Source organism: Tribolium castaneum, chromosome 1 (genome assembly GCF_031307605.1).
Source record: "Tribolium castaneum strain GA2 chromosome 1, icTriCast1.1, whole genome shotgun sequence".
NCBI classification, from domain to species: Eukaryota; Metazoa; Arthropoda; class Insecta; order Coleoptera; family Tenebrionidae; genus Tribolium; species Tribolium castaneum.
Genome location: NC_087394.1, coordinates 25488598 through 25510439, shown reverse-complemented (window position 1 = coordinate 25510439; position 21842 = coordinate 25488598). Strand labels below are relative to the sequence as shown.

At 34.5% G+C, this 21842-nt stretch overlaps 3 protein-coding genes and 1 long non-coding RNA gene across 5 annotated transcripts in view; 1 reads left to right on the top strand and 3 right to left on the bottom strand.

The window, feature by feature from the left end:
- Dhc16F (Dynein heavy chain at 16F) overlaps positions 1 to 13623 on the bottom strand; it is a 39321-nt gene extending 25698 nt beyond the window's left edge. The window contains exons 1-15 of the mRNA XM_008201319.3: positions 13484 to 13623; positions 10584 to 10668; positions 10421 to 10526; positions 10165 to 10369; positions 9722 to 10106; positions 9532 to 9670; positions 9386 to 9482; positions 9158 to 9338; positions 8944 to 9110; positions 8668 to 8894; positions 5813 to 6369; positions 5637 to 5765; positions 5331 to 5588; positions 4716 to 5285; positions 603 to 1974 (exon numbers count right to left, since the gene is read on the bottom strand). Coding sequence (XP_008199541.3) covers positions 603 to 1974; positions 4716 to 5285; positions 5331 to 5588; positions 5637 to 5765; positions 5813 to 6369; positions 8668 to 8894; positions 8944 to 9110; positions 9158 to 9338; positions 9386 to 9482; positions 9532 to 9670; positions 9722 to 10106; positions 10165 to 10369; positions 10421 to 10526; positions 10584 to 10668; positions 13484 to 13623 — 4618 coding nt within the window. The remainder of the gene's footprint in view (positions 1 to 602; positions 1975 to 4715; positions 5286 to 5330; positions 5589 to 5636; positions 5766 to 5812; positions 6370 to 8667; positions 8895 to 8943; positions 9111 to 9157; positions 9339 to 9385; positions 9483 to 9531; positions 9671 to 9721; positions 10107 to 10164; positions 10370 to 10420; positions 10527 to 10583; positions 10669 to 13483) is intronic.
- The window catches only part of LOC135267057 (uncharacterized), a 105763-nt gene extending 92078 nt beyond the window's left edge, over positions 1 to 13685 (top strand). Inside the window, exons 2-3 of the long non-coding RNA XR_010335307.1 lie at positions 13296 to 13418; positions 13465 to 13685. This is a non-coding gene — a long non-coding RNA (uncharacterized LOC135267057). The remainder of the gene's footprint in view (positions 1 to 13295; positions 13419 to 13464) is intronic.
- Positions 13686 to 13741: 56 nt separating this feature from the next.
- Positions 13742 to 17642, bottom strand: LOC658900 (opsin, ultraviolet-sensitive). 2 transcript variants are annotated; one of them, XM_015978005.2, is made up of 6 exons: positions 17494 to 17642; positions 17254 to 17442; positions 16852 to 17198; positions 14378 to 14550; positions 14056 to 14321; positions 13742 to 14012 (listed from the first exon to the last, which is right to left on the bottom strand). In XM_015978005.2, exons 2-6 carry the CDS (start codon positions 17436 to 17438, stop codon positions 13898 to 13900), a joined length of 1086 nt encoding a protein of 361 aa, XP_015833491.1. In that variant the 5' UTR covers positions 17439 to 17442; positions 17494 to 17642; the 3' UTR covers positions 13742 to 13897. The 2 variants fall into 2 exon arrangements, with proteins under 2 accessions (XP_015833491.1, XP_970344.2); XM_965251.3 differs by having other exon boundaries at positions 17498 to 17604.
- A 105-nt stretch (positions 17643 to 17747) lies between these two features.
- Positions 17748 to 21291, bottom strand: LOC658826 (uncharacterized protein). The gene is made up of 2 exons (XM_015978004.2): positions 21163 to 21291; positions 17748 to 21114 (listed from the first exon to the last, which is right to left on the bottom strand). Exon 2 carries the CDS (start codon positions 21027 to 21029, stop codon positions 19857 to 19859), a length of 1173 nt encoding a protein of 390 aa, XP_015833490.2. The 5' UTR covers positions 21030 to 21114; positions 21163 to 21291; the 3' UTR covers positions 17748 to 19856.
- Between the last annotated feature and the right edge of the window lie 551 nt (positions 21292 to 21842).

Here is a 21842-nt window from a genome sequence, read left to right as displayed (position 1 = left end):
TCTGAGAGACTGTACCTAGTCGGCTTGCAATCCCTTGAATCACGCCTCAAAAGTCAGGCAATAATTTTTGGCTACAAAGCGATTCACGGTAAATTGGATTGTCCTAATATTATAAATTTATTTACTTCTGGAGCTCCCCCTTATACCATTCGTTGTAACGGCTTATTGAATATTAATTTCCACCGGATAAACTATGGGTTTAACTCACCTTACAGTCGTACAACAGTATTTCAAATGAGATTGATTTTTTTTGTTGTAACGACTTAATTTTTAAGCGATTTTTACTTCCTTTATATCTTTTTTTATTCTGTTATCTTATGTTTTCTCCTATCTTAAGAATGTTATGTTACTTTTTCTTTTCTTTTGTTATTATTTGTTAACGAACGCTTGGTACTAAATCTTAAGTGTTCAGTTTTTCGAATTTGCCTTTTTTACGTTTGTATTTTGGCAATAAAGTTATTATTATTATGGTTTTTGTATTCTGTTTTGAACAGAAGGTTAAATATTGCATTAAAAATAATAAATATCAACGGGCGCCAAACTGAAACTAATCGTCAATTTATACCTAGTCTCGGCACTGCTGTAAAAGAACAAATTCTAACCGTAATCGGGGACCATCATCGCAATAGGCCTAAACAAAGCCTTCAGATTATCCGGAAGTTCAGTCCTTCCGGCATATCCCGGATTCATCGTAATAAAAGTGGCACACTTCTGCACCAGCTTAATTTCGCGTCCCTCAAACATGAACCGTGTCAATTTCGCAGCTTTGGCGTTCCGTATGGTGATAATTTGTTGCGCAATCACCGAAAGCACCTCAATATCGATTCGATTAAACTCATCGAAACAACTCCAAGCACCGGACTGTGCCAATCCGGCAAAAAACCGACCCATAATCTTATAATCCAAACCTTCCGAACAGTTAAACACCACGCACTGAATGGCCAAAGCTTTGGCCAAATCTTTAGTGGTTTCGGTTTTGCCAGTTCCCGCTGGACCTGCAGGAGCGCCCCCTAAGTCCAGCTGGAGGGCACCCATCAAACAGAGGTAGCAGCGGTCGGTTAAGGGGGTTATAACCAGGACACCAGACGCCCCCAAATACTCGTAACCGTAAATGTAGTAAGCCGAAGACATTCTTGTAACGCAATCGTCAAGATGTTCGTCCCAGTAGTACCTCAGGACTTTCAACCAGTCGAAACTATCGCTTTTTTTGACTCCGTGCTCGACCATGTTCCTGATGGTATCTCTGGCATGGACATCGATCGTAATTAACGCAATCAAGACTTTTCGAGTCACTGAATCCAAATCCGAGCGAATCAAAGTGGCCAAATCGTTCAAATCTCCGATACATTTCTGCTCAAACTTTTCCAAATTACTGTGGGCGTTTCCGTGGTCCAAAATCGCGTGGACACCTCTGGCCCACATGATTTGCGACACAGTCAAGGTGATCTGACTCGGGTGTCTCACCACCCATTCAATTCTCCGACTTTGCTGGAAATCGATCAGTGCCCCTTTCATCAAACGTCTCAGAGCGAAAAACATAGACGATTCCACTTTTCCCAGCCAATCCTCGACGTTTCCTCGCGCTTTCAAGCCCTTAGTCAGTGCCACGCGTTCGCCTTCAGGGCTGATCATTGCCGAAATATTTGTCGTGAGCATCGTCACAGATTTGGATTTTTTCACATCTTCGTCACCGCCAGGTGTTATGCCGACTTCTTCCTCTTTTGCTGCAAATTCTAGACGAGCAATTGCGTCGAAACATTTACGCAAGTGGGGTTGGACGGCGTGTGGGTTTCGGGTTTGGGCCAAAATCTCCAAAAGTTCGTCGTTTGATAGGAAGTAGAAACGAGGGAATGCCACACGTTTCACTTCCAAGTAGGATTCGAGACACTTCATGATTTGTTCCAAAAGTGCGTTGTTTTTTTGGAGCTCTTCGAGCAAGTCGGGATAGAAAGCGGCTTCAATAGCTAGGGGCATCTAGGAAAAAATTGTAAAATTGGCAATTTGGCAAACAAGCCAAACGTTACGCGTTTTATATTTATATAGGCGCCGACTTTTTCAGTTTTACTAAAAAAAATAATCAAAGCTATAATACAGAACTTTTTTTCGGATATTCACTTTGATGCTTGAATCAAACATAAAATAAAGCCAAAAAAACAATTTTTTCTGAAGGTAATATCTTTGTTTATTTTATTTTTTATTACAACATACATACATATAAAAAAATATAGTTTAGACGAGCGGTTTTTAACGTGATTTGTTCTTTATTTTGATGAAGCAAATCATATACACGTCGCTTATTAATTGATTATTGTAAGAGAATTCTATTAAATCGAAGAAGAAAATCACAAGAGCAACTTTTAAAATATACATTTTTTGGCTGATTTTGTTCAACAGCAGTCAATCTGCTATACCGTGCGATTTTCTAAAATTTTGATCTAGTTATGCATGACAGTTAAGTTAATCCGTTGTCCATTACGGAAAAAAGATTTCAACATATTTTTTTTCCATAGATAACTATATCAAAATTTAAAAAAATTGCTTGGTAAAAAATTGTTAAGTTATGCAAAAAATTCAACATTTCTTAATGACTGGCCTTTCTTTTTTTCAATTAGTGCTCCATATTGGCGACTTTGTTAAATTCAAGAAAGTTGCACAAATATGTTCTAGATTTAATTACAAAAAAAATGTATATGTTACGGCTAATGTGTAAATTAGCTGGTTAGTTTATAAACTAGCCAAAGCATTAAGTATTTTAATAGAAAAAGCAGTTTCAACTAAAATAGCGGCTAGTTTACAAACTAGCTAAAAATCTTGGGTAGTTTACCAACTAACCAAGAATCTTGGCTAATTTGCTTGACAGATAAAATAGTTGGATAGTTTATAAACTAGCTGCTATTTTAGTTGAAATTGTGTTTTCTATTAAAATAGCCACTGGCTTGGCCAGTTTACAAACTAAGCAGCTAGTTCACAAACAAGCCAAGTATACACATTAGTCGTAACATATACAATCTAGTTTTTTTATTGAATTAGTGCCAAATATCGCAAAATAGGCAAAATAGGTTGATTCGTTAAAAACAAATATCTTACTCCAACTTATTTCTTATTATTTTCTGGTGTATAAAACATTTAAAGAATTAGAAAATTCGTCAATAAATTAAATTTGATATCATTGGAAACAAAAGAGCAAAAGTTAAGACAGTTTTTAAGGAAACATTTTTTTTCAGTAATCAAAAGTTAATTAAGTTGCTTGAAAAAATCTGAATCCACTTTTATGTTTAGCTCAACGTCTTTTAGCAATTTATCACCATTCGAAGGTTTGTCCGATATTATTAAATCACTCTGTAGATTCTTTGACTTACCTTATTTTTTAAAAAGTATTGCTGGCTTTAATAAAAAATTGATATACAAAAATACACAAAATTACAGGATAGTTTTTAAAAACGAGAGGCGCTGTAAACTTTTATTTGTTCCGATTACAAAAATTAACAATATTAATTAAATGCCTTTTAATGTACCTAGTATTAATGTAATCATGTAGTATAAATAAAATCTTTTTTGCTGATTTTATTTTACATTTAAGAAAAATTGATCCCGGCGCATCCACCATTTTACCTAGACACTTTTCCACCAGTTTCCTTTGCGCATTTTAACAATTTTTGTTTTCTAATTAACAGTAAAAATCAACCGTGTTACAAACAACTAATATCTTTCAAATTATGAAAAGAAAAATAGATATAACTACAATTACAAATACAATTTAAGTTAATAAAGTTGAATATAACCCAAAATATACCATAACATTTAAAAAAAACTTAAAAGCATTAGCTCATACTACATTACAAGCCCAATAGTTTCGGCTTTACCATACCTATTTAAATAAAATAACTATCCAATAGCGTTATCTTTTAAATAAATAAATGTGTTGTTTCACCAACTTAAGTTAGAATTTGTTGTATCAGATAAATTAACTTCTTAACAAATTAACGCGCACAAATTCCAGATTTAACAATTTTTCTAACGTCACTACTAAAAACAATGCATCGTATTCGTAATTAACTGGATAATCAGTAACAAGAGCTTATAATTGCTGAAACAATTTTTTTATTAAACAATAAATTAAAATAAAGGGGTCAAATAACTGATCGACGATTGATTTCTTTATCGTTGGGGAAACCGACCCTTAAATCAATAATTAAATATAATTGATATGATAAAAAAAATGTTACAGCGCTTGTAGTTTTTTAAAATCACTTGTACAAGCTTCAAAATAACTAATTTTCAATTGTACCGTTTTATTTACTTATTACATGAATTTGAGTGTAAATCGGACGCTTTATTTCACACTGGTTTACAATATAATTTTTATGACGGCACACAATCAAGAAATTAAAATCATACAAAAATTATTTTTTGTCTAAACAAGAAAAAAACGTGTTAAAAACCAGTTTATTCTAATTTTGGATTAGTTTAGGTAATTTTAAAGTAAACATCAGCAACAAAGAAATATTATAAATAGGAATACGATACGAGTAGGTATATTTTTCAAATTGTTGTGGAAAATATTCATTAATTCATTATTTAAGCAAAAGGCTCTGTACCAATACTATGTATTTTTATGTACCTGGTCGACGCCCGTGTTTTAAAATAGAAACAGCATACAATTAAATCTTTACTTAGCACAACAAGCAAACACAACCATAAATTACGATTCTTACCTTTGCGGTCCGTCGCATAATCTGCTTCCACGACTTGTCCACAATGATAAAAAGCTTCGACTCGCTCGGAAGCTGTCTTTGAATATCAGGCGCGGAAAAAATCACCTCCAAATAAAGCCAGCTCTGTTGACAAGCCACCCATTCATCCAGCGTCCTCGAAAACAAATCCAACTGTCGGGCCCACTCCTCCACACGTGATTTAATCGGACCCACATGTCTCGAACTCGCAATTGTCGTTATATTTATGGTACTATCATCCAAAACACTCTGAACCTCCTCCAGCGAACCCAAAATATAAACATCCTTCGAATCCTTGTGCAACATAACTTGAAACTCGAGCGTCTTCCACGCTTCTTCCACCTTCTTCAAAAGCTGCTCGAGACTCGCCTCACTACTCGCCTGACCCGAAATCTCCTGAAGTTCATTCGCAAAACTGAAAACTTTCAAATTTTCCAAAAGCTCAAGTGTGACTTCATCGTCCGGCTTGAATTTGTAGCTGAGGATGTTCTCCACTTGGATCCAGTGGCGTTGTCGTAGACTTGGGTTCCGCAAATATGCAACGACTGGCAACTATCACACAAAATTAACAAATTGATTAAATTTTCAAAGAAGTACCTTGGTCTTCATCAACTCGACATCGTCCTTTAGTTTCGGAACGATCAAATTTTTGGGCAATCCCTTCTCCAGAAGATTGATATTTTTGATAGTTTTCGCCGTGTACAAGTTCATGTCTTCGACGTTCAATTCGCTGAAATCAGAGTGGTACCACTCGTCCACGGTTTTGCTCCAGGAGGTGACACTCTCCCACAGGAGCATACGTAACTTCACGTCTGCCATAACTTCGTCCAAAATATCAAAACGTGTCACTTCCAACTAAAATTGCCTTCAGTACGTTATTTTTGAAATTATTGTTCATAGTACCCTAAATTGTTTCTGGTAGCCTTTAAATTCAGCCGCTCTCTGCTGACAAGTGACAAGTCGTTCGTACAAATCGTTCAAAAATTCGGTCACTTCGCCGATATTTGACTCAATATCGTACAACCAAGGTTGCTTAAATAACAATATGATTTAAAATTGAAAAAATAAAACGCCAGTACCATGCATTCGTCTTTTATGGCTCCCACTTCCGAAATCAAAGCACTGATATCCTTGTTCATCTGGTCGTTAAAACTCTTGATGGTTTTATTAATCTCGTCCAACTTTCGGTCGACCAAATTGCGCAAAGAAGCCATCGTTACGCTAACACCTAGATAATTGTTCATGTCTTCGTCGGGCACCGGGATCGCAAATTCCTCCATAATGTCATACAATTCTTTACAATAGTCCAGATTATTCTCCATATCGTTCAGCTTGGTATTAGCATCGTCCAAATATTCCAAATACTTGACGTAGTCAACTGTTGTGACGGGTTGTTGGTTGAGACTCGTCTCCATATTCTCCGATTCTTCAATCAAACGATCAATTTCGTTTTTACCAATCCAAGGAAGTATGTGTGTAAGGGCCGAAATGAGGCGTTCCGGTTCCGGTTTTGCACATTCTTTCAAATGGCTCAGTTGCAAATTTAACATTCCAAGAGATTGCGATACGATAACACCGTCAATAATGTCGAGTTCTTTATGGTAGCGGTTACACATGTTTCGAAACGTTTCAATATCTGGGGAAAATAGGAATTTAATAAATTAATTTGATAATTAAAACGATTAGTAATCGATACTGTTTAAAGCACGAACGAGCATAACGAGTGAGTGCTTTTAATAGATGAGATCATTAATCGCACATTTACAAAAAAAAATATTGACCACAAACATTTTTATTTTTAGTGACAAATCTTTTTTTTTAACTTTACTTTAATCGTTAACTTCAGTTACAACTTTGATAGCAGTTAAATTTACTGTCAATGCAAGAAAAACGGTGGAAATTCAGTAAAAAATCCACTAGCACCTATTGCAAATTATCAGAAATCGTGAACTAGATTTAAGAGAAGTTCGCCATTTCGTTAACGTTTTTTGAAATAACTGAAGATTTTTTATTAAAAATGGTTGGTCAGGACAAATGACAAACAAAACTATTTATTTTCAAGTTCGTCGCAGCGTTCCACACTTTAAAGAAAAGTAAAAAAAAATAAATGTATTTACCTCTTGATTCGGTATCTAGTCGCAAAATATGTTTTAAGATGCGATTAAAATTTGACGTATAACAAAACACGGATTCTTAATTCTTACTTATTTTGTTTAGAATACCATTTCAAATTAATGAACAAATTCAAGATTAATTAAATTTTTCTAACATATACTTTGTGATTTTTTGGGTGTTTTGACAAGTTCTTGTAAAATAAATCAGCCTTGACCTAAAAAAGACCTAAGATAACATTAATTTCAATTAAATTCGGTGATTTTTCATACAATTCTAGCGAATTTTTTGAAAGAAACTTAGTTTTCACCTTAACAAGATTAGAACAAAGCAAAAATAGCATCCTTTTAATATAATTGGGGTTTGTTTTTACAAAATTTTGTAAAATAATTGCGTTTATGGCTGAAAAATCTGCTCAAAAAAAGACAAAAACCGAGATTTTAGCTCTAATCAATCTGTGGTTGAGAGTTGGTTGAAATATCATAACTATTTTTAGCGAAATTTTTTGTCTCAAAAACTTGTTTAAAAATTAGAAAAACGCAAATTTACTCAACTTTTGGTTTGACTTCGTAAAATTTTGATGAGATAATACTTTTACTGATTGTTTTCAAAATATTCGAAAAAGAAAAAATGTTTTATACGACAAAATTCATTTTTTTTACAAGAAATTGCAAATATAATTGCTAAATATAACACGTATTTGCTTGCTGGAAAAATATAAAAACTACACATTTTTCGACCAACTTTATGGTAGATTAGTCTGTGAGTAAAATTTAAAAAAATGTTTTGACCTCAAAAATTGTACGGAAACTCTTGAAAAAGACAAAAATATTACCATTTTCGACATATTTTGGTTAGTAATAACTTATTTTTAACGAAATTTTGCGAAATAATTAAATGTTTGACTGAAAATATGCTAAAACATTCAAAAAACAAAACAAAATTGAAGTAGTGATTGACTTAACTAGGTGTATTTTCGGTGTTATCTAGCAAAATCTCGGAGGATAATTGAGTTTAACAACCAAAATTTATTCTTAAATTTCTGTACAACTAATTTCTTGTTCAATAATGAGCTCTAAATCGAGCAAAATTGATAATTGGTAAAATGATTTTTCAGCTAGGAGTCTTAAAAAGGCAAGGCTAACACCACGTTTGACAATAACAGCACATTGTGTTTGTTTGGTTTTTTCGCAATTTCGCCCAAAAAGTGAATAATATACCACAGATTTCGACTCATTTTTGTGGATTTTCGACTTTTTTGACCAAATCTTGTAAAATAAATGATTTAAAAACGAATTAAACCGAGTGGAAAAGCATTGAATTTTAATTGAGCTTTCTATAACCCGGCTCATGTAGTGAATTAAATTTACAAGCAAACCAACAATTTTTTTACTTTCTTTCAAAGTGTAGAAAATTTGCCACGAACTTGCAAATTTTATTTCTCATTTGTCTTAACCACCCATTCAGACAAAAAATCATCAAGTATTTCAAAGAACAAAGATCAAATTTCTATAGTTTACGATCTCTAATAATAATTTATTATAGGACCTGGTTGATCAAGTGCGTTTGTTTATGGGCGCGTCATTTTTATTTTTAGTGACTATACCTCAATGAACTTGAAAGAGATAGGTGATGAATTGTAAAGCCCCATAAAGCAGGAATTAAATGTTGAAAGAGCAAAGTCACGAAAAAAATTATGTTATGAAAAATATGTATAATATGTAGATCTTTTTTTAGACAAAATAATTCAATCAGTATTGACACCAAGAAATGGTCAACGAAAAAACTAATTTTTGTGTCTCGTCTTGACAATTTTCCTCACCTCTTTCTTCCTTCAAGGCTTCTTCCTTGACTTGCTCGTCTTCGGCAAAAAATTCCCGTATGAAATTATATTTACTAACGTAGAGTTTGGCCATTTTATAATTATGGACGAAATGTTCAACGATTTGTTGTATGGAATCTTTCAATTTTTTATCGTCGTCTAAATAGAAATGTAAAGTGGGGCCATAGCCACAAATACGAGCCTCCTCTTTACCATTTATTATCGGACTGAAAACAACAAACGAATTTTTCTCACTTTTGAAAATTTGAAACTTACTTTGTGAAAATCCGATACATTTCATCGGCCGTAAACGACTTAATTTTTTTACAATGCTCCTGCCACAAATCCATCACTTGATTGAAAATGTTCAAAGTGACTCTGAGAGACGGATCCAGCGACAATTTTTTCGCATTCAAAACAACATCAATGATAAATAAAGGAAGCTATAATTCAGTGTTATTTCTGAAACACCAGTCAATATTATACCAACCTGAGGAGCCTCCTCTGGTCTTGGCTCCTCCAAAATCTCCGTTATGGTCGCAGCCTCGATTTTTTCCTTCGAGGGCAAAAACTGAACGTGTTTTTCCAAAATGGCATTAAGATCGCGCGTCGACCGCGTAATCAAATTGTGCATCAAATCAATCATTAAATAATCGGCAAGAATAATAAAACTGAAATTTGATGTTCAAATTTTTTGGTAAAACTATCTCAAACCAACCACGTGAGACGCATACAGAATTTTTTCTTGGCCGCTTGCTCAATGTACGAGGTTTTCTTGGCCTGAGCTTTGGTCACAACACCACCACGTTTACGGTCTAAAATTTTTTGTCGCAATTTTTGATTTTGTATCCTAATTTTGAATACCTTTGCTTGGCTCAACGAGTAACTCATTTGGGACGAAACCTTTGGCTAAAAGAGCCCCATGGCACGCATTCGCGACAATATCTTTGGCCACTTCGCGAAATTCTTGCAGTTTGTCCGACACTGATTCGAGTTTTTCCATCTTAAAAAGAAAGGGCGCAAAATTAGTTTGTTAACACAGCGAAAAAATCACCTGATTTTCAATGAAATAAAATAGGAGAAAATCCTCGATGGTGTCGTCGTCAATGAAGGAAATATCCGTCATTTTGTAGCACATTTGTTGGATGGCCAAGAGACCCGCTCGCAGTTCATTATTTAAAATAAACAAGTTTTCGTTGAGGTAAACTTGTGCCGATTTGAATTTTTTACGAACTACAGCTTTCCGCCAAACGTAGAAACCTTTCCACAATCGGAAACGATAAAATGTGCGGAAGTGCATCAGTTTGCAGTACATTTGAAACTCGCGTTCCCACACGTCCAGAGGGGTGAACACCGTTTCAACCCCTTGGTGTTGCATCACCCCTTTGGAACTCATTGTGAAAAAATTACTCTTGTCTACTTTTGGAAAAGGCACAACGCTGCAAGAAAATCGTGTTCTATTAAGTATTTTTTTGTCTAATGTGTTTAATAGTATACCTAAGGGCGTAAGGGGAGTAAAGTTCCGAAGATTGTGGTACCGTGTAAGTCATATAAATGAAATAACCATCGGCGGCTTGTCGTAATTTTGCGATCCATTCGTTTTGATCCATGACATCGTACAGTTTGGCGTGAGGAAGGACGGGTTCTTTTGCCACAGACGGCGAAAGAGTACTCCGTCGGTATTTTAAAGCAAATCGTGAAACTAAAGTAATATCCGTGTCAAATTTTATTTTATTTTTATTTTATAAATTACCATCACTGATTATTGATTCTTCGTCGTCCGAAGAACTGATATTAAGGTCTTCAGAAGCGCTTCGTTTGCGACTTAATAAGTCTTGTTGGATGTTTGAGAAACCGGCCTAAAAGCCGCAATATTTCTAGTTGTTTGTTTTTTTTTAATTTTTGAAGCAACTTACCAAAGGTTCGGGTGGCGATTTCTTATATTCGATTTTTTCGAGAAGTTTCTTGTGTGGAATGTGAAATGAAATGACATTGGAATCTCTGGAAATAAGGAGGTGCACAATTTTATTGTGGAAAATGGGAATAAAGAAAATAAAAACATATTTTTTATTTTGGCAAAATTGACCCAAAATTTAATTTTTTTGGTATTTACAAAGTGTTTCCTTTATGTTCAAATCAAGGACGTTCTACATCCTACCTCGAGTCTACCTCCTTGGTCTAAGTAAAGCCAAAATGCTACAAAATTTGTATGACAAAATTTACGTGTACGCAAGCTAACACGAAAACGAGTTGAATACAATATTTTATTCTTCGTATTAGACTCAACAAGGCTTAAAATTGCTTTAAAACTGTTAAAAATAATCTGACGTTTCGTACTGAAAAATGCCAAACAGTTGTCAAAACTGTCTTAAGGAGAAAAATCGAAAATTTTGACAGTGTCGAAAAATAAAGGGACTTTAAGATCAATTTGATTCAGAATGTGATTTTTTTTTCAATAAATCCGTAGTATCCAGAACACTATATACAACATTCGAAAATAAAACTGACCCTAAATATCTAATATCTAGTTACTAATTCTGGAGATTGTATTTTTCGCTTCATTTAAAGTCAAACCAACAGACATTTTCTTGCACTTTGAGAATACTAGAGGGTTCTAAAGACACAAAGACACAGAGGAGTGCATAAAACGTTGCTGTAACGAGTTTTAATTTTTTTTAAGTTTGGAATCTAAGTGAAATGATTATAATTTTAGGCAATTTTTTTTTAAATTCAAAGGTTGTAAAAACTATAGTATAATACGTAAAATGAAACTTAGAATTTGGTTGAAAAAATGCCTCCCTAAGTCTGTAACCGGAGCCGATGCGCGGAGCGGTTCCGGGTTTTTGCGAGTAGATAAATTATTTCAAACGCATTCCGAAGCTTTCATATTTTTGCAAGTTTTAGGGTTTTCAAGAAAAACGCAAAAACACTGTTGAATTTTTCACTTCCGATTTCGACGAAGCTATAGGAACTAAACAAAAAATAACAATAGGTACCATTAGAACTTCAAAAGTTCTACGATTTGTTTCCAGGGCGCTACCTTATTCGATTTTTTTTTTAATTTTTATACGCTGATTACGGTGAAACTAAATTAACTAGAAGAAAAAGACTTATTCCTTCGTAAAGAGCAAATCACATTCTGCCAAATAGGATGTATTTCAAACGACTTTGAAATAGTTCGGACTCTTCGGAGAATTGATTGCCGGCAAGCAAATTGGACAATTCATGTTAGTTTGCTAATAATTAACACATAAACTTTTGCATTTATTAGCAATTTACACAAAAACTCTTAAAGTCGGAAGATCATGATGATATTTTTTTAGAAAGTTAAATAATTAAAACGAATTTCAAAAGTTAAAAATAGTTGTTAATGTAACGAGTTCGCAAAATACTGTTTTAGCGGATGAATCGGATTAAGGACGAGGCGACGAAGGAGTCGAATTCTTAATGAGATGAGTCCTCTAAAACTATTTTGCGGAAGTTTTGCATACAAACTTTTTTGGTACTAGATCTCCACAATAAAATTGTAAAATTATTTACATTTCCAATCCACCCTCATCATAAGTGCAGTGGATCGATAGACGATAGTCATAGCAACGACTGATTTTTTGAAACAATATTAATTATTTTGTCAAATAATAGACAAATTAAAGTCCGCAAAAATAGTTCCAGAGTTATTGCCTGATAAATGCTCCAGTTACCTGAAATCGATCAAAATTTCGACAAAAATCGTAAAATAAAATCTCTTAAAATCGATCCTTTTGACGTTTTCTAGCCCTTTTAAGAGATAAGAACTTTAGAAGGCATAAAAAAATCCGTAAAACTTGCTGCAGAGAGCTCAAAAAAAACCGAAAAATTAGTATAATAAATCAAATGAACCTTGGAATTAGCAGGAACAAAATGTTTTGTTTTATCACTGTTATTCGAGTAATGAATATTTTTATTAAAAAAATAAAAATGCCTCCGTGACTGCAACCATTGCCCGGAGCGGCTCCGGCTTTTGACTAGGAGACTGCTAATTTTAAGCTAATAGATGTTATAGCTTCCGAGAAAAACGAAAAAATCACGTTGAAAAACATTAATGTTTTTCTAAGTCTAAAGCTACGTGAATAGCTTTATAAGGTAATGTAAAGTAACGTAGGTTTAGACAAAAAAAAACATGATTCCATATAAATAAATAAATTATTTTTGTGATTTGCCGCCATTTCGATGGGCTAGCAGGTAGGGGATTCACTTACTAGTCTAAGAATTTATAGAATAGTTCTTATCAGTGTACAGTCAGACGTGTAAAATTTCAAGAATTTTATTTCATTAGGGACCAGTTTATAGAAGCGTCATTAATTTAATTCGCAATTAAATGCCTGATTAACTGGTCACGTGACTAAATTGAAGCAATTTGATTAGTCCATTCGCGTTGTTAACTTTAATAAATGTGCTCTAGAAGTCGCAATTTTCTTGGATACGCGATAAGGACGCCGGAGAATGACACAGAATCACTTTCTGCCATATAAAAAATTGTATCTACAATTTGGTGCAAATATGTTGTGAAGGAAAAACAATAAAATCGAAAGCTTTATAAAATTTTAGCTTGAATTGAGAATTAAATTTCGATTTAACTTTTTTTTCAGAAGTCATTTTTTGAAAAAAATCACAGTGAGCTCAACCGTCGTAGCCCTAGCAACGCAACAAGCGGCCATTGTTTGGCCAAAATGTCCGGTTGCAACCTGTCAAAATTTTTCTCCAACCAAAATGTAAGTTTTTTCCGAATTTTCGCCCCCTTCTCACTAACAATTACAGCCCCCGTGAGTGGACTAACCTGTGGAACGACTGAACGGGCTTGCAAATGAGCTTATTTTCGACTTTGCCCTTCTCGTCGACCCGCTCGAGCTCATCAAACCTGTGTTCAGTTTTCGAACTCAGCCTGGATTTCGGGATTTCACCAAATGGCTCATCCATTTCGAAAAATTAACAGTTTTGTATTCACTTCACACAGATACACGAATTTTATTTTCACAAAACTGTTGTTTCATTGCCGTGGCAACCCGCTCAATTTTCCCCCAGGAAAACAACGAGATCACTTAATCAGGAATTTATTCGAAAGCAAGAAGGATTTAACACAAAACTGAAGAGGTAAGTAAGTACTATAATTATTGTTATAAAAATTAATTCCAAAATCTTGACCATAATCATCGCGGTTCGTTGTTTTTGGTAATTTTGTAATAAATTATTTTTAAGTCGTAGTCGTAGCACTTTGAGTTGTGGTATTTTCTGTGGTCGTTGACTGAGTTTCACTCGCCGCTGTTTCTTTAATCGCAAGCCAAGGCAATCTTTTCTGCAACTCAAGTCTGCAAACAATCATCGCGTTTTTTTTTCATAATTTTATAAAACCTGTATTTTGGATGACTTATGGCATACACATAAGGATCCAAACACGCCACAAACTTGCATGCACAAGCCGGGACCATCGTGACTCCAGGCGTGAGCAAAGATTGGTCTCCGAAGGCCCCAATCAGAGCTAAAACAGCATATGGGGTCCAGGAGGCTACAAATAGCGAACAAATGGCAATAGCAGCTTTGGCTATTCTTAGTTCGGCTGATTGGCTTGCTTGTTGTGATTGGTTGCTTCGGAGCGATTCGACGTTCATTTTTTTTGCCTACGATATTTTACTTTAGTTGGGAGGGAAAATGGTAATAAAGGGGGTTGCAATACTTGTTCTCGAAGGGCTTTCTCGTGGCTGAACACTTTACTAACAATTTGGCTGTAGAAATAAATTATCATTGACATAGGTATGACGTAGGAACATATGAATATGGATGTGACGAACATGTGGTTGTCGAAGGTGTCGGTTAAGTAGTCGAAAGAGCAGGCCGTTAAGAACCCCTCTGGTACAATAAAGTGGAATTTATTTGATTACCAAAAGATTTTCATCAATGTAATGAAAAAAAAAAGTGAAAATGTATAGATTAAAGAAAGTAGTATAATAAAATAATGGAAAAAAGAATACAAAAAAACTAAAAGAGGAAAAAAAGCGGACTATGAAAATGGAAGAAAAATAATAGAAAAGAAAAAAGCTACAACGGAGACCACAAACAATTACCAATCAAGGTAATATCTAGAGGTGTCCCAGCAAGTTAAAAAGTCCATTATTGACCTTTAAATAATTGAAAAATAAATATTTTTTACGAAAGTCGTAGATACTAGACCCTTGCGTCATCCAAAATTCCAAAATTATTTTTAAATATGCTGGGATACAAGGAAACAAAAAATACAAACTTATGGTTTTTTAAATGGAACACTTAAAATTTGGTTGCATATTTGGATGTAGCTTTTAACACATATTTTTAAGCTAAATTCTTATTGGTTGCTAATTTTTTTAGATAATTAATTTTTTTGACAAACACACGTCTTTTTTAAATTACACAAAAATTAAGAATCCTAGAAAAGTTTACCACTTTAAAGGGAAAAATTCAGACTTAGAGCTATGCCAATTGTTTAACATTAGAAACTTTAAAAAATTAAGAGTGTTTGTTAAACGTTGAGTAACTTTAATAAGTTAATTGTAACACCCAATTTTTTTGTTGTGTTTATCAGAGATTATTAAAAATGTCTATATAAAAACATAAAGTTTCAAATGGCTAAAGTTAAAAACTAAAAAGATATTTATGTAGTTAATTTCAGCAACAATGCACATTATTCGTGAGCATTGTTACAATAGTAAACCACACTACAACCACAGCAATTCCACCAACAGATCATTTGTTGTAGTTCATACGGGGATTTAAAAATTCGCCATAAATATTAAAATTTTAGTTAATTCACTGTTATAAATGTCAAATAGTGGCCTAGGGGTACATTAAATTTTTTTAATTAAAGTTAAATATGTTTTGAGTAATAAGATAAAACACTTAACTGTTAATGTTTTAAGAGAGATAATTTCAAAAATTATAAGATGCAAAAATAAAAAATAAAAATTCTCGAGTGTGTTTCATTTAAAGATTTTAACTTTTAATGAACTTGTATTAAAATTTGTATTGTAGAGGCTAATTTCAGAAACACCCTGTATACTAGAAAATAATTTTTGGTGAGTCAGGGGGTTTGTATTTACGTATGACTTTTGTAAAAAAAAAGGATTAATTTTTTAACATCAATAATGGACTTTTCCAACTCGTTCGGACAACCTGTTTAGAAAAAGAAAAAGTATAAAGAAAAATATTAAGATATAAAAAGAAGAAGAGGAGCAGATACAAGAATGGAAGGTTTATCTCATGAGAAGGAAGAAAGGAAATAAGAAGACAAAAGGAGAGTACTAGGAAAATAGAAGGAAAAGAATAGAAAGAAAAAAAAAACGAAATACAAGGAAACAATATAAATATTAAGTGACTACAAACAATTACTATCAGTCAAGGCATTGTCTAGAGATAAGAGAGCATAAAAAAAAGATCTCAAGAAAGAATAAGAAGGACAGGGACAGATACCAGGGCAATGAACGAGAAAAGAAAAAAATAGCAAGAAATTAAAAAAGAGAAGAGAAAAAGGATGACAGATAAAAATTAAAAAAAACAAGCAAAATCTGATAAAAATTAGTATTTTAAAGCCAGGGGAAAATAAAAATGATAAAGGAGTTTAAAGGATTAAATATGCTGCCAAAACGAAAGAGAAAAGAGGATTCTTATAACATCAAGGAACAAGCAAAAGTAAATATAAGTAAATGTAATAGCACATGAAACAATAAACATAGAAAAGGAGTAGTAACTTTGTGATACTATAAGTTTAAGTTTAAGTTAAAACACTTGTCAAGTTGTCATATTCGCAAAAAAAGAAAAAAAAACAGAAAAAGAAAACGCAAGAAAGGACAGAAATTAAGATAAAAAAAGACAAAAAGTGGAAAAATGGAGTGGAAACGAAATAAAGAAAAAATTTAAAGAATAAACAAGAAGTTACAAAAATAAAAGAGTGAGAAAAAAACAGAAGTACTTTAAAACAGTAATCATGCGAAAGAATAAAATGAGAAAGCGAGTGAGAACAAAAGGGGTAAACTCGGCGTTAAATAATAGCCTTTATTATTATTATTGCTATTGCTTACACAAACACAAACAAAAATAAAACAATAATTTATAGAGGGTACAAAGGATAAAGAAGAAAATCAAAAGATGAGAGGATGATTTTGCGGAAAAATGTTTTACCTGGAGCAAAACGGCCCCAAATTTCGAGTAGTGGCATCACTGCCCACGGAATGGTGTACCCCCAAACAAAAATAATCATAACCAGAGCTTTGGTTCTTGTGATTTTACCATCAAATGGCCTGGTTATGGTGGTATATCGGTCATATGCGATGCACGCATTTGTCATACCGGCCCCAATTCCCGATAACGAGCCAATAAACGCAAAAATTTGACAGCCCAAATGTCCCAAAGCAAACCCACGATAAAAAGAATTGTAGATAAAAATCGGAGTTTTGATCATCATTGCGAAATCGCAGATGGCGAGGTTTACCACAAACATGTTGGAGGCTGTACGTAGACTTTTTGATCTGGAAAAAAGTCCAATCTTTTTTAGATTACTTCTAGTTTAGAGTTGATTTTTACGTTGAGAATATCCATATGACGAGTCCGTTTCCGATCGTTGCCATTATGAAAAATCCGATGTAGATTAAAGCTAGGAGGAAGTGCATGGAGGCTTCTGGTTCGGGGTATACGAGCCAATGTTGGGGTATGTGAATAAGTTCGTCTTTGGGGACGTTCCAACCGAGATGGTTGGCCATGGTTTCCATTGTTCTTAAAATTGTTACTTTATTTCGGATGATTTTGAAAGGGTGTACTACGTACATACCTAGCTTGGTGGAAAGGTGTGGCGGTCAAGTTGTGTAGCATTTTGAGAGATTTACACAAAAGTGACAAAGGTATTGGGGGTTGTGAGGGATTTTATAGAAGGTTTAATTGGATCGAGGTGACCTTAATCACGGTTTTAATATTATTAAATCGCAGCGTGGAATTTTGGGATTAAATGGATAAGTGGAGGACAAACGAGATGACTGTTTTTTTAGTATATATTGTTGTAAGGGGCACAAAAAACGAAAAAATGTATCAAAAAAAGTAATAGATTTATTAAAATGAATTGTTAACGTAAAAATCGTAAAATAACAAAGATATAAATAAATAAATAGATAAATTAATTCAAGCTGCCACATCCAAATCTAGAGGCGGATTAAGTTGGGCTGTCGGGGCGGTAAAATTTTTGGGACCTTTAGACCCATCTCCTCAAAATGGAAAAAAATATGTGTGCATATAATTTTTTGACGAAACTTGGCACGAATGGTCGACTATTAGCGAGTAATAAATTATTAAAATTTGAATGATTTTAATCAAGTGGTAAGGGAGTTTTTTTTTAACATTTAAGTCCCTTTACAAGCAAGTGTTGTTCTTCCAATTTCTTGCTTTTCTGACTATTTTTTAGGCTGTGTTTTTGCACATCCTTCCCATACCTACAAAATCCAACAAGAAGCAGTCCAAATGACCTAATTCGATGATAAACAGTCAGAAGTGAAGTACGACGACCTTCGAACTCCACCATTGCACAGAATTTTTTTTTGTACTTGAATTATTGCCATAATCTGAAGATGACCATTTTGGACTTTATTTGTTTTTTTTTAAATCTGCTTCCTCTTCTGCGTTATGCTGGGCCTTTTCTAATCAATGACTAATAACATCGCATAATGGTACTTGGATTACTTAACAAACAAATCGCAATTTCTCTAAATGAAAAAACCCCTATTCAAGGGCAAAAATTGTACTTTTTTAAAATTTGTTTAATTGTTGGTAATTTCTTTTTGGCAAACTCAAGGCATATTTTCCTTTTTATAACATTTAAAACTAAACAAATTAAAAAAACACTGCAAAAATTAACAGAAAAGCAAAAAATTGGAAGAACAACACTTACTGGTAAAACAGCTTAAGTGTTAAAAACTCTCTTACCACTTGTTTCGTCAAAAAAATCCTATTTCTTCTTGGTGTTGCAATTTTTTGACACTGAGTATACATTCATCTTGATTTCGCTTTAAGAAAATCATCAATTGTTCAGTATCTCTTCCGTCTAAAATTTCTTGTTGGTATCTGGGTTCTATCGCGTTTCTTAAATACTTTTATTAACACATTTTAACACTGAGAAAAATCTTTTGACTCGAGTAAATTCACCTCAGATTGCGTTTAAATCATTTTTGCAGATCAAGAAGCTAAGGGCCAGTTTCATAATCGAATTTAGAGGAGCATTAAATTAAATGTTGTTTAGAATGTAAAGTGTTTGTCAATCAGGAATTGTGATTTTCTAACACAATGGAAAAAAGTATAGTATACAGAGGGGTCCTGATAAAGTGTAGGAAAATATAAACTCACGTGTGAGATTTAATAACAATGTTGAAAGAAAAAATTTCCAGGTCTCGTTTTTGAGTTATAAACAGTATAAGTTGACCAATACAAGAGCTCTTATTAAAAATACCTTACCTTGCAGCTCAATATTATCACAAAACTGGGAAATAGAAATAGCTACTCTTATAAAAATGAATTGTTATAAAAATCATTTAAGTTTTGTTCGTTACTTCGGTAACAAAGTGAGTTTTCAGATTACACCTACAAAATTTAATTGCAAGTGCTTCATGATTGGTCAGTATATAACGTTTATTTATAACTGCAAAACTATTTGACCCTGGATTTTTTTCTTTCGATTTTGTTATTAGATCTCACACAAGATCATGTGCTTCACGGCTCCTATACTTAATCTGGGGCACCCTCATGTATTATTCAGAGTATAAGCGCTATACTCTCTGTTTCAGAACTATGGAAATGCCAACGCCGCATTTTCTCTAAAAGTTAGTTGTTATAAATTATATTCATGCACTTCAAAAAATTAACAGCTAATGTATTTATAGTTTTAATGAAAAATCTAATCATAAATAGCTTTTACTTTTTATCACCCATATTAAAATAATTCGGTAAAATGCGACATTGGCATCTCCGTGGTTTTGAAGCAGTAAGTATGTGCTTTAACTGATTTTTTTATCAGCATCTGCTCATAAAGCTATTCTTATAATACGAGTATAATACACTATTAATTTCTTCTGTTATGGATGTTTTCAACATGTACCCTTGGACCTCCAGGTACTTAACCCGCCCCAGTCCAAACAACAGTCGCCCGTTCACGACATGGAAATTGCCGTTCTCCTAACCGCCGCACTCAACAAAGCATTCGTATCCGGTTGCTTCGTCAAAACATCAACTTTAACCCATTGCCTCGTATTCGACGACTGTCTAATCGCACTCAAAACGGCCTGAACATACAACCCATCATCGAAATTAGCAGCCGAACACACAGGCTCCTTAACCCAACCTGCCTTCTCTTTAACGGGCAAAAACGCCTCCCTCAACGCAGACACCATCTTCGAAACCCCTTTAATAAACGGCTTGGGGAGACTTGAATTGGGCACAACGGCAGCACACTGCAAATCCTCCACATCCAAATACAACACTTCCTCATTCCCTCGGTTCCTGCGCCCAAACAAATCGCCCCCTCGAACCACCAAATGCCCATTGGTACTGCACACCATCACCTCCTGCTGGAAGTTCCCGCCCATGGTGTGACTGTTTAGGGTCGCAGTCACCAGAATACCATTGCCCAGCTCCATTTGAAACGTGCAAAAATCAGGGGCTGAGATGTGCCTGATTCCGGTGATATTTGGTGTTGTTTTAGTGAATGTGCGAACCACACCGTGGACTCGAACCGCCCGCTGATTGGTCAAGTAAGTCACGAGGTCAATCACGTGGCTCCCGATCAAGTTCAGGGCTCCGCCCCCCATCACATCGTCACACTTCCAGTCGAAGCAATCGCTGTCAGTGAATAAGGAACCACTCTGTATCCTGATATCGATCAAAGTGATGCTTGACTCGAGATAATTCTCTTTGATGGCTTTCCTCATGTGGGTCAAGGCGGGTAAAAAGCGGAACGGGTGGTTGATAAGGGAAATCAACGAGGGGTAGTATTGGCCAGCTCGGACCATTTTAAGGGCGTCGCATTGGTTGAGCCCCGCTGGCTTGTCGCAAACGATGTGTTTGCCGATTCCCAGGGCTTTAACACTGATCTGGGCGTGTAAATTCGGGGAGCATAAAACGAAAATCAGGTCGACGTCTTTGCGTAGTAGAACATCGTCGATTTTGTTGGTGAAGAAGGGGATGTTGAGCTCACGGGCTGTCTCTTGAGCGTCGAGCAAAGTGCGGCTCCACACAGCTTCGATTTTGAAGCCGTTCTCGCGGAGAATTGGCACGAGGAGTTTTACCATAGGGCCGGTGCCAAATAAACCAATTCCAGGTAACATTTTTCTAACCTCAAAATTTTGCGGAGCTGGATACAGTTTTGTAGATTATTATGGCATTTGGACGCTGTTTAACACCTTGTGAAGTCTGGAAAATGTTGTTTTGTTGCTGTTTTTCCTTTATTTCAATAATTACCAGTTTACAAATAATGCACACTGCGTCCGAATTCAACTTGATAGGAAGTCCAAGTGTACCGATTGTCGTTTGAATCGAATATTCTGTCCGAAGAGTCGGGCGAGTCTACTTTCAAAATCAGGGGAGGTTTGAAATGCAGTGGCGTGCCAGCGGATTCGCAAGTGATTGGATTTTTACCGTTTGCTCGTTAGTGTAAGTAGAGTGTAATTTGAAAGTGTGATAAATAATAATTATATGCTATTTCAGTTGTTAGTAGAATTTTGCAACAACGGATTTGCATTTTTTGGAGTGAAATAGAGCACAAATTCGAGTTTCGAAATTTTAAGAAATTTACGCCAGGGAATAAACGCTGAGAAACTGCACGTCTTTTGGAATCAAATAGCGAAGGCATAATTATCTAAATTTTTGTTTTAAATTTAGAGTCAGGCAATATGATATACTCGCTCTTGTATAGTTGGTTGCATACAGTACTACAGCAAATTGCAAAATTTTAAATTATTAACTTTTCCAGAACTGGAAAATCGCAAGAATTTTTAGACAGAGTACAAAAATGTATTTTGAAAAACGTACTCGGAAACAGCCTATGCTGCACCCGCTTATGGTCAAATATCTCATAATAATAACTGCACCAAAACGGACTCAAAATTGAAGCTGTCTGGAGCTCCACTTTACACTTTACG